The sequence below is a fragment of the Myripristis murdjan genome, chromosome 3 (genome assembly GCF_902150065.1).
Source record: "Myripristis murdjan chromosome 3, fMyrMur1.1, whole genome shotgun sequence".
NCBI lineage: Eukaryota > Metazoa > Chordata > Actinopteri > Holocentriformes > Holocentridae > Myripristis > Myripristis murdjan.
The window spans coordinates 13,890,208-13,902,867 of NC_043982.1; the positions used below are offsets into that span (position 1 = coordinate 13,890,208).

The window sequence follows — 12,660 nt, forward strand, 5'->3', positions numbered from 1 at the left end:
ATTATACACAGTGCACCTCTAAAATGCTGTCTGACAGATTATAGGCTATATTCCATTTAAAAAAAAAAAAAAAAATTGTAACAAACATTTCAAGATCTTCAAGTTCTTCACTGAACCCAAAAAAAAAAAAAAAACAGTTCTATGTACAAACATCTCTGCTATTACCGGCACCTCTGACCTTTCACTATCTTACCAGCTTTGACAAAACCAGCATCCTCAGCTTTGAAAGACATCCACACACCCACAGACAGGTTAGTTTTTATATTCCACACACAGAAACCTCTTACCTCAAAGTAGAAAACCTCCTCAAACTGGGGGTTGTTGGTTTTCCTCTTGACCTTGGTCTTTTTGGCTTCTGACCTGAGGAAGACAGGAAGGCAGGAAGGTGGTAAAACAAAAGTCAAGCTCATGTTAAGTCGGACTGATAGATGATTGCATTCACGTCAATTGCTGTTGCACACCTCAGAAAACGTATTAATGGTGTGTGTGTGTGTGTGTGTGTGTGTGTGTGTTTGTCATCTAACCTGGAAGGTCCTAGGAGGGAGACAGCAGCGTAGGGATCACATTGGCCATTGACAATTGGAAGACCTTGGCACTCCAACACTCTGTAGATACATAGACACACACACACACACACACACACACACACACACACACACACACAGAGAGAGAGAGAGAGAGAGAGAGAGAGAGATAGACACACACACACAGCATTAGTGTACCAGCACATGCATTTGTATAAAAAAGCCTATTAAAAACACATACACATTATTTTAACACTATTTTAATGCATGTCGTTATTTGTCAGTACATGAATGTGTTTAAATGACACATGGTGTGGCATCTTTTCACATATTTGACAGTTCAATTATTGAATGTATGTTCTTTAACCACTGTCTCATCTTTTCTCCATTTCTCAACCCTGACCACACTGCCTTGTCGCCAACACGCACACTCCGAAGGATCGTCTTGGTTGTGGTGTTTCGGATGAAGTGGTCGCTTCATTTACTTTGTCAGAAGAAACAAACTTAGTCCTGCACACACAGGCTTCTGTCAAGACATTCAAAATAATAACAGGACTGGACTTGCTGACTTGTCCACTTCATGGTCCGTTCCCAGGAAGCATTCAGGCTTTCCCTTGCCTAAAATAATCTAATCTGTGAGGGCCGGCATGCAAACTTTAATTGGAGGCTCTATGCAGACTTCAAAAGAGTCCACTACTCTGCAGAAGTTCCCGCAGCTCATTTCACTATGGATATAATGATAAAAGACATCACGTCATATGGGCCCATTAGCGCCTGCAGCCCTTGCAAATTTATTCATACTGAGCACTTCATTTTACGTCAGGCTACGTATAACAATAATCTGCGGCGGCTCAGTCCACAAATCCATAATCTGCACATGTGGATTCAGCGAAAGAGACGGTTATCTGCTGTCATGGCCACTAAATGGCAGGTGTATGTATGAAGGAGAGAGACAGACAGACGGAGGGCGAGATGGAAAGAGATAGAAGAGAAGTAATTCCCTTTGAGCTGCTGGCGAAGGGTTGTGCCAATTTTAAATCCCATGTGATCCAACGACTACATACGAACACGCACACGCACATGGCATGAAGAGAAACAAAAGCAGAAGCAGAGGAGGCCATTTTTGAAGGAGAACGGGTCGTCTACTTACGCTAGTGTTTTTTTTTTTATTATTATTTAGACACCGGGAAAGTAGAGAGATAAGAATGAAAATAGGGGGAAGACAGGAGAGAGAGTTCGGATGGGACTTGATCCTCAGCTAGTGGGGGCCCACATGTGGCTCCACAGGGGGACTTAACCTTTTGACTACTTCTCGTCACAGAGTGGAAGAAGAAAGACAGAAAGAGAGAAAGAAAGACAATCTTTAACTGCTCAGTTATGAAATAGTTAAAGATTTTAATTACAGATTTCCTGTCCACATGCCAGTACGCTTCCTGCATCTTCTATTTGCTGTTTCTTGACCCTTGGATGTTTCCAACTTTAATAACACTGTGGCCCTCTTTCTATTTTTGGAAACAAATAAAATATTGATATTTTAGTTTCGACTTGTGGATGTTTTCCTTTATTATTTATTGCATGAAGAATCATTTGTGTTTTTCAAAAGGTTACCTGATGGATTTCAGGCAGAGAATGTTTTTCCAAAATGAATGAAACCTAACATTTTTAAATGAAGAGCGATCATGTTGTTTTGGAAGTAGCCACTAACGTTTGAAATATACTATCCATCCATCTATCTGTGTTTATACTCTCAGGCCCGTCTGCGCACGGTTGTTCTGGTTTCAGATGACATCATGGTGTAAGGGGATTAGCACCAGGATGGGACGGGACGGGACGGGACGCCCAGCGGGACGAATCACTTCCTGTGTGTCACGGTGATGCACCACTAGTCACTCTGCATGATGAACTGCACAGCAAATCACTGCGCTACAAACAAGTGACACACATGCTACTGCCTGCTCTACCCTGCTGACACAAACACACATACACACACACGCACACACACACACACACACACACACAGTTTAATAATAAGGAATAAGAAGTGGGCTGGGTTGAGCGTCACTAATGCCAGTACGCTTCCTGTCCAATAAGCTTGTTTATATAACCCCTGCTTGGCCTACTATCCACCCCCCTTTCTCTCTCACTCTATCCCCCCCCCTCTGTCTTTCACTCTGTCTTTCCATAACGACTCAGAGCCACAACAAACCAGACAATAGTGAAATAGACTCATTTGTTTTTGATCTGCCATTTGATTTGTCAACTTTCCCCCCGTTGGGGCTTGCGTGCTTCATTTCTGTGCCAGCAATCCCCTACGCTTTATCAAATAAGCTCTGAGTACAACCCTGTCAAAGTGAATTTGACTCAAGTAAGAGGAAAATGAATTACATCACGCTCAAAATAGGGATGCGCTTATGACTCAGCGTCACTGATGTGTGTACTAGTTCTAGTGAATGACATTAAATATTCAATTACTGAAATGAATTGAGTGCAGTGACCTGAGAATCTAGTAACCCATGTGGCTGCTGCTTGTTAGCCCCTAATGTCATTCATGGTACTGAACCACCAACAAACACCCAAATCCATTCAATGCCTGTCAGCATTTTCTAATCTCTTCTTTTTCACTCAATGACGTATGCAAGCGCTGGCAAACTCTGTAACTGGATGCAATGCAATTTCCTAGTTTCCGAGCTAAAATAAAATCTGTGATGCTGACATACAGCTAGGCGCTGGCTTAACATTGATTTATTTTGATTCAGTAGCTGAAGAAGATTTTTTTCTTTTTTGGAACAATTCATCTCAGCTGGGCGTTGTAAATTATAATTCAAGAGAATGATGTGATTGAGTACTTGTAGCCAAAACCATATATCAGTTAAATAAACGTGCAATAATGAACAGCGCAATGTGCAATTCATAATATTATATCAGATAAACATGATGTTAGATGTTTTTTAAGAATCATGAATGACTCAGTTCAAAGCGTTTCAAATCCATTCAGGCCAAAGCCAGAGCGATTCGCTCTAGTCATTTCTCTCAGCAGACTGATGCAGTTGATTCAGCAGAATTTATAATCAATGCATCGGAGCAATGAACGAATTCCTACACCTCAATTTCTGGCCTTCACATTACATCACATCCAGCGTCTATTTAGCTGAAACATTTATCCACTCAGTGCTTGTGAAGAAGGTGTGAATGAAGAGAATTGTTTCTGCTGGCCCTTTAAGTGAGGAGATGTGAGGCTACCAATTTCTTCTGCTTAGTTAGATTGATGAGTAGATCTGAATGGACATGCAGCGCTCACTCACTCGCTTGCTCTCTCTCCCTCTCTCTCTGTTTCTCTCTCCCTCTCTCTCTCTATCTCTCTCTCACGTGTCTTTCTAGAGAAATCTGACTGGACGACCTCTTGCTCTCTGCTCTAAGCTCCTTACCCACTGTGTAACCCAGCCACAGTGGCTCATCATCAGACTTTACTGCTGTATGTTACAGAACAAGAGGTGGAGAGTAAACACCCCACCTCACCTCTCTCTCCCTCTCTCTCTCTCTCTCTCTCACACACACACACACACACACACACAAACACAAATACACATACACACACACACACATCATCCACCATCAGCAAACACTGAAGCTCACACAATCACATCGTATTACACACACACACCAGCACACACACTTCCACAAACATCCCTCCCTCAGCAATATAAAGACAGATTAACAAGTTCATTCTCCTGCCTTCCACACAGTTACACACACACACACACACACATACACACGAACACCAGTGTGTTTATTCACAGCCCATAGAGAAGTGACTCATTCTGGGTCAAAACAAACCGTAAACACAAACCTCCTCCCCCGAGCGTCTTGCTGCCAATCACAAGATGTTGCTAGGCAACTAGCTATGCACCTTGGAACTGAACTAAAGACACAAAGTGATATTTTGGGTCTGCCTCATTTGCAAGGAAGCTACCTCGTTAGGAACACTCTTTATTAGGTACTTATTTTATCCAAAAGGTTACATGAACTGAAACAATCTAAGCAGGAAGCATCGTGTGACCGGAGCAGAGAGCCGGGGTTGGCTGGCTGGACTGAAGTTTTCAAGACATGGGCTGTAACATTTGTGCTTGTATGTATTTGCCATTGATCATTACTGATTTAGCCAAAACCTTTATAAACAACTAGTTACTGTCCACCGCTTTTTGTTATCTGATATACAGAGATCACAGAACTTGAATGGAGTAGAACGGTCATTGCTCTCTTTGCCTGTTGGTCATGTGGCCGGTACAGAAAAAAAATATAGTTACAATGGACACCAGCTGAAAGGCTAAACATCTTTCCTCTGCTTTGGTCTTCACTGCAAAATCTCTCACTTCAGCGAGATGCATCTTGCCTGAAGTCATTTTACATGGAAGCTAGTTTGGTTCCATGGTTATTATTCACATAAAAATAACTGCGGCCAAAACCAACCAACCAAAAAAAAAAAAAAAAACATGGAATAAGTACATCATTTATCAATGAATCACACCATTAATGAGAACCATGTAGACTCAGCTATCGCTGTTCATCTCAACTAGCGGTGAATTTAAATTAAATCATATAAGAACAGGTTTCATGTATAAATCCTTAATTGAAAGTGACCGCACTTTGTTAAGTGAAGTGATAGTTTAGCCCAACATTAACATAACAATAGAGTGCCTGGCTCGCCACAGGGCATTGTGGGACTTCCTTCATTGTGAGGGAACCACTTGATGTTTCCTCTAAACTTTCCAAATCAAGGAACTGACCTGGGAGGTTTTCTAGGCTTCCTGCTGAAATGAGACGGTCCTAAGCGGCTGCATTTCCTAAAAATGCTCCCTAACTGGGAAGCTTCCTTGCCTTTATTTTTATATCAAGGTTTGCTCGTAAGCATGGCAAGATAACAGCAAAATCACAGAAGTCAACAGAGACAAGTGGATATCCTTGATATGACAGCAACATCACATGCATGATTTTAAGATTTGATAAGGCCGTTTTGCTGGTGTGAAGATATTCTCTCTCTCGTGTGCTCATGGTACAGTGGCAGACAGGATGTGTGTGTAAAACTTGATTTCATTTTCAAAAGTATTATGCAGCTGCATACTGCTTGCTAAAAGTTTATTTATGAGCGCTTTTGAAATCAGTGTTACAAAGAGACAAATAAAAACGTAAGCGAAAAATAAAGGAAGTAAAATTAAACCAGCAAGTGTGTGTGTGTGTGTGTGTGTGTGTGTGTGTGTGTGTGTGTGCGTGCGTGCGTGCGTGCGTGCGTGCGTGTGTGTGTGTGTGTGTGTCTGAATGTTTGTGTGTCTCACCGTGTTGCTAGTTTGTGGCAGACAATTCCACTGTCTGTGATGACTTCGCTCAGTCGCAGCTCCAGGTGTACTTTTCCCTGAAGGGCAAACGTGCGCACATAGACACACACACACACACACACACACACACACACACACACACACACACACACACACACACACACACACACACACACACACATTTTAAATACCATATTTGACCTGCTTATTCAAATAAGAACACAAGATTCAAAGGTTTCAGTTATGGACACCAGAATGATAACAATGAATCCTTTAACATTTTGACATTTTGATCATACTGATAAAATATGTCTATTCCCTCCACAACTGCAGCAACATGCAGAACAGTAACTGACTAACCAGGATTATTCAGGGCACAAAAACAATGATTAAACATCTTCAACCAATCAAATGCAGGTTCCAAGAAAGAAGTGAGCGGCTAACTGCAGTGGCTTTGTTTTGCTGAGAAAACTGTCTGAGACATCGTGTGAACTCTTGCAGTGTGTCCTCACACTTTACAGTCTACATCTTCAGCATTGTCTTTATAGATGTGAATGGGCTTTTAAGAGTACAGGTGGCTCCTCCACCGCATAGGGACACAGTATTCTGCCAGCCACCTACCAGCTTATGAGCATGTCCAAGGCTGCCAAAAAAAAAAAAAACACAAAAACTATCCTTTTTGGCAGACAGTTTAATTTAATGTTGGTGGGAAACAGAAGGATTTTCTATCAGTTATTGTGTCGCTATTTTGTCAAATGGTTCAATGAAAGGAATGGATTAAACTGACATTTGTATCATATCAGTCAATAGTTCACGTGCACCATCAACACTGACAAAGCAGCGTTGTGCTTCACTATACATGAGGCTCTCAGCCGATTCCTCAGTTTTTCAGAAAAGCCCTAATCCAAAATATAGGTCACACACACACACACACACACACACACACATTTGACTTCTCTGACACAAATCATGTGCAAACAAAATACACAAACATGAAAAAGCCACATTTCTCCACTAACAGCAACTCAGCGTGAAAATAGCTGTAAGCCTAAGAGTCATGCTGAAGTTATTTTCGCTCTGAAGTGATTGGATTAATGACATAATGACAGTGTAGTGGCGCAGCTGTCGAGAAAAGCTCCATTAATTAACAGCATCAGTATGCAAACTCACTAGCGCTGCTCTTTCTAACTGACTCGAGCGAAGGGAACAAACACAAGCTCGTACACATGTGCGCACACAGCAAACAATGTGTCCTCTATTGAAAAGAGAAGAGAGACACTCTATCTTCCTACTTCATTTGATCCATCGCTCTCTCTCTCTCTTTCTTTCTCTCTTTTCTCTCATTCTCTCACACATCCTTCCTCTCCCCGGCTTCTCCGATGAATGTGTCTCTGTTTCAGAGCGCTGCTCCAGGGCTACACACACCCATCTGTCTGCAGATGTTACTGTTCATTCATTGTGTGTGTGTGCATGTGTGTATATGTGCATACAGCAGCGTGTGCGTGTCTGTCCGTGTGTGCATGCCTGTGTGTGTGCGCCCATGCATGTGGGTGAGAGAGACTGCTGAATACTGAATTGTAGAAAATATTACACAAGCATTAAATAAGCATGTAGGACAAATGCGATGACTCTTCAGTGCAGCACAGCAGCTCGATCGCTTGAGCATTCAGAGCTCACAGTTGAACCGCTGGGAACAAAATCTGTACGACAGCCATAAGCACAAAAAAACCCTAATAACTAGGGGTGGGAATCACAAGTGATCTCATGATGTGATTTAATCAGGTTTCGATTTAATCACAATTCTCTGATTTATCATAATTCAGTAATTAACTGCCATACATGTATTCCTGGTTCCAACAGTCTGTTTACATTATTTTTTGAATTATCAGTTTATATTTCCTTTACATTCCCTGAACTCAGCACAGAAGGCACGAATGTGAAACCAACTTCGTTGTGTCAGCAACAGCAGATCTGCCCGTGCAACCGTACAGCGGCTAAAACCTTTTTCGCAACATTTTCCAAACATACAGCAAGAAAATAAGACAATGGTTTCACAGTATTATGGTCAAGTCTATATTATCAACACTGTAGGGACATATGTCTTTTACACTGAAATAGGGTACGGACAGTTATTTTCTTCACCCATTCAGAATTGATCAAGCTGTGATGTGGGCTCACGGCAGAGCTGCCTGTAGCGTATTTAACTGTGAGAGCACTGCAACCTTGGTGTGACTGAAATAAGTAATGAATCAGTTTTTGGGATTTGTGAATCAATTCAAATCGCAGAAGATAATAATAAGAAGAATCCAAATAATAATTTGGATTCTTATGTGAACTGATTTTTCCTCTGCATCCATACCAATCAATATATTAATCAGCAGTGGAGTTAAACATTATTTGATGTCCCAATGTGCAAGAAATGCACTGTGTTTACTCTTTGATGGGATGGTCAGATGGTGATGGAAGGGAATGGGATCCATAGGATACATGGAGCCGGGTGACTGTGACCCTGCAGGCTCAGCTGGTTCATGTTTGAGGTGCACACACACTGTGTTTGTTTGGGTTCAGTTCTGCTTCAAACATTAGCACACACACACACACACACACACACACACACACACACACACACTTGCATCTACTCATACACGCTAAGAATCATGTTATTTCTGACTGCTCTTGTGTACACAAAGGAAGAAGAGGAGGAGTAAAGCAAGTGGAGATACTCCTAGACAAAGAGAGGAAAACATAAAGCTAAGGAGGGTGTGTTCTCAAAACGTGCATATGTTTGTGTGCGTGTGTGTTAGTGAGGGGCGATATGGACTAAAAATTTTATCACGATAATTTCTGGCATTTATTGCGATAACGATAAAAGTGACGATAAAAAATATAAAACAATTCAACTCCATCTTTTTGACTACAAATCTATCACCGCATTCAGTCTTGAGAACCCCACAAATACTGCTCAAAAATAATACTTACTGTAGTCAAATACGCTACTAAACTATACCAATTAAGTTTAAGTAGTACACCTGTACTGCATCCTTTGTAATCACCGCTTTTTTGCAAACTTTGCATATGACAGATGTTTGCTCCACGTCAGACTTACTGTAGCCAAACCAGTTCCAGATAATCGAGCTGGAGCCTCGTTTAGCAACGAGCTCTTTGCTATCAGCCCCGCCTTCCGCCATGCTTGTTATTGTGCTACACGTGTGAGCTGCCGGCTGCCAGCGGCGAGTGCGTTGCGCACGTAATTACGTCATCAACAGGAGTTTATCGTTATTATCGCGAGATGACATATTCTTACCGTGGGGAATTTTTTTGACGATATATCGCAAACGATAACATATCGCCCATCCCTAGTGTGTGTGTGTGTGTGTGTGTGTGTGTGTTCTCTCTCTGTACTGACCTGCACCTCTGAGTCAGCGCTGACAGGTTGTAGCTGGAACCAGGTGTCTTTCCCGTGGTACTTCTGCAAGTCCTCTTTCTTCACAGCCACCTTGCCTAGACACACAATCACACACATAGACAACTGATGTCATAACAATTTATTTTATAGACTTCCTAAAAAGTCATTAGAATCCGCGACAAACGGCAGACAAACAATACACCCACACACTTTCTTGCGCCTGCTCGTGTAAAAACATGCATGCTTAAGTACACGCGTAAACTCATTCAAACACCAAACACACCCCAGGGGTGTGTTTGGGGTTAGAAATTCTCACTAGGCCACTGTCACTGACCTGGAAATGACCCTGTCGAGCCCTGAAACTCAGAGGTGTTTCTGCTGTCTTGTTTCCGACAAACGACAAACACACACGCCCAAAACCACACACACACAAACAGGAGATGCGACGTTTTTGAAGATACAGCCTGTGTACTGGGAAAGATTTTTCAAAGTTTGTGGTCAGATTTGTTAAACCACAAACAGACACACACCCTTGCATGCACTGACAGACCCTCTAACCCAGATAAACACATAGAAATGCACCTGTGCTCATTAGTGCTACATGGATAAAAGAGGGGAAGCTTAAGAGAGATACCACTTTGTACAACAGTATGGTGCAAAACTATTTCAATGGCTGCCAGCAAATGGCACACCGCAGAAACAGTAAACAGTCCAACATATTGCTGTTGTCATGTGAAAACCTCACAACTCAGGGATTTTCATGTTTTCATTTCAGTTGGAGGCTTACATGATCATCTCTGGGTTAAGAAATATCTACTGTTTTTATAAATAGATGCTTATAAACACCTTTCAAACAACAGCGGATAAAATAATAAATGTATGGTGGTCAAGACTAAACCCTGACAACAATAGCATGCAGGGAAACAGGCGTGTACAAGTAAGCAGTCATATTTGTTTGGTTGCTAAAGAAAGGAGTGCAAACCAATTTCTCCTGAAACCCCACTGACTCAGCATGTTGGCATGGAGACCAGGCCTCGCAGCCAATCACGGCCCGGCAAAAGTGTAAACATCTGGGGCTCATCAGCAGCAGCATCCAATCAAAGCACAGGAAGTGGCGCACGGTAACTGTGTGGAATTACGCAGAGGATCACCCTGGCCCTCAGCTCTGATTGGCTAGGTCATGTGATCACATCTGACGAATGCACACCTGTGACCAGGTAATTTAAATATAAACACGCTGACCAAGAATGACCACTCGTATCACCAACCGCATTCTTTGGCTATGGAAAATATCAGCAGAAAAATTGATTTATCTTTAAATATAAAAGCTTTAAAGCTGAGAAATGAGGGCGGCGTTTACCCACCGATACTGGAGTCCCTCCTGAAGACGTCCCTGTCGAAGATGTAGAACGAGAGGTGCCTGAAGCTGCGTGGGATCTCGCAGTAGAAGTCCTCCCCATAGAACGGACTAGAGGAGAGAGGGGACACGAGCCACTGAGTCAGACCAAACTGTTTGATAAATGAGAGACAGAGCTCTTCCTTTGGTGTGATAGAAAAGGCTTAACCACATGCACAGAGGTAGCTGGCAGAAAGGGGGAGGAGAAGGCGGGTTGTGATGAGAGATTTTGAAGGGAGAAAAAAAAAATCCTTGGAAATGACAGCTTTTGTTGCGGTCTAAAGTTGTGGGATGGATTAAGAGATTACAGCAATGTGTATATTCGTGTAGTACTCTCTGTCCCACAGTACTCACTGAGAGCGCCGCTAGTCAGGACATTTCTGTTACAAAAGCAGACAAAACCCGGGCAATGAGAATCTCATGAGCCAAGCCCTCAGGACTTCTAGCAACACTTCCTGCCTGCTGTTGGACCAGACAGACAAATATGCATACACATGCAGACTTGAATACCATCGGTGCCACTGCGTCAACTACAACTCGGCATACGCACATGTTCACGCGATCATCCAAACAGGGAAGTTATGAGGCTGAAGGTTGTTTGAAAGCACAGTGTGAGGGAATTAATCAACTTAAAGAGGGTATCCATAATCTTTAGAGCAGTAAAATATCTGTTTGCTCAATTGTTGAACATGACAATCCATTGCACTTTTGCCTCCTGCTTTATCAGGGAATAAACATATGGAGCCTAACACTTCCTTTGAGGTTTGGCTGGACACAGGTGTTGTTTCCACTCTATAGGCCATTTAGTTATATTTGAGATTCAGGTTATGCTTGCGTCAAAACAGGGTTATGGTATTGCTTCATTGCTTCATGTTTTTAAACTACATTTTTCAGTGGTACATGAAATTAGACCTGAACTGTACACACAACATTCTGAAATCTGAGATGTCATCTGACTCTGGATGAATCAAAACCTGGAGAACTAGATTTTAGATATGCCTTTGTAAATAAAACGACCATTTCCACAGAAGTGCTTGGGTTTCAGCTCTATCTATTGATTTTTAAACTATGAAAATGTAATCCAGCAAACCCTGGCCAAAGCAACTCTTGCTGGGGACAATATTTACCGCATTTATCAAACAGTGAGTTCAGAACAAATCATTAAAAAGTTTTATGATTAAGGGCTCTAAGGCAAAAGATGTTGATCAATGATTCATCCCGTCACCATAGAGCACCCTCTTTATTTCTCTGATTATCCACTGCGGTGCTTTCTAAACACATTTTTCTCCAAAGAGTCAATAGGCCTCATGCAAGAACCACTCGTACAAACAAGTTTTTTCTTTAAGGGCAATTACAAGAGATTCAAGAGAATTACTGCATTCACCAACATTGCTGTAAACAGGACTTTCTCTTATGTTCAATACAAAACGTACAACTGTTGTACCATCAATATTACAATCAGCCTGGTTCCCTAAACCTAAAAATAATATATTTTTTAGTAACAGATTGTCATTTTTGTGCTATGCAATGTGTATGTTATTGTATATGTTTTATGCGTTGGTGACCTTTTAAATTTCCCCTAAAGATATATATTGTCATTAAAGAAATTCTCAATGACAATATTCATCAATTACATAAGTGACCATGTAAAGTATGACATAATTTAATTAATCAATTAACCAATAGCAGCTGACCCATCTCATCTTCTCCCCTCAGAGGAAGAAGTTCAACCTCCAGCAGATGATAAAGAGTTAACTTTTTAAATTAGGAGCTGAGGTTATAACAGTGTGCAATAGTTTGATGATGCTGGGATGTGCAATATGACAGGATAGGTACAGGTACATATCTTGTATTTATGATGACAAGTCATGTAGTTTCACTTGAGTCCAAAGAAAATTTCCCTATGGAGACAATTAAGTATGCCCTACTTTATCATGCTACATAATTTCAATTCATATCAATGCCTCAAACTGATAAATGACTTGACTGACACACTCACAGGCG

At 41.6% G+C, this 12,660-nt stretch overlaps 1 protein-coding gene across 5 annotated transcripts in view; it reads right to left on the reverse strand.

Annotated features, from left to right (window-relative positions):
- Positions 1–12,660, reverse strand: part of rasa3 (RAS p21 protein activator 3) — a 41,182-nt gene that overhangs the window by 15,940 nt on the left and 12,582 nt on the right. For all 5 annotated transcript variants that reach the window (XR_003928072.1, XM_030048469.1, XM_030048468.1 and 2 more), the window contains exons 3-7: positions 10,625–10,728; positions 9,261–9,355; positions 5,855–5,931; positions 525–605; positions 288–360 (exon numbers count right to left, since the gene is read on the reverse strand). Coding sequence is in view for 4 of the 5 variants with exons in the window: in XM_030048469.1 (XP_029904329.1) it covers positions 288–360; positions 525–605; positions 5,855–5,931; positions 9,261–9,355; positions 10,625–10,728 (430 nt within the window). In the remaining variant the exon portion in view is untranslated. The remainder of the gene's footprint in view (positions 1–287; positions 361–524; positions 606–5,854; positions 5,932–9,260; positions 9,356–10,624; positions 10,729–12,660) is intronic.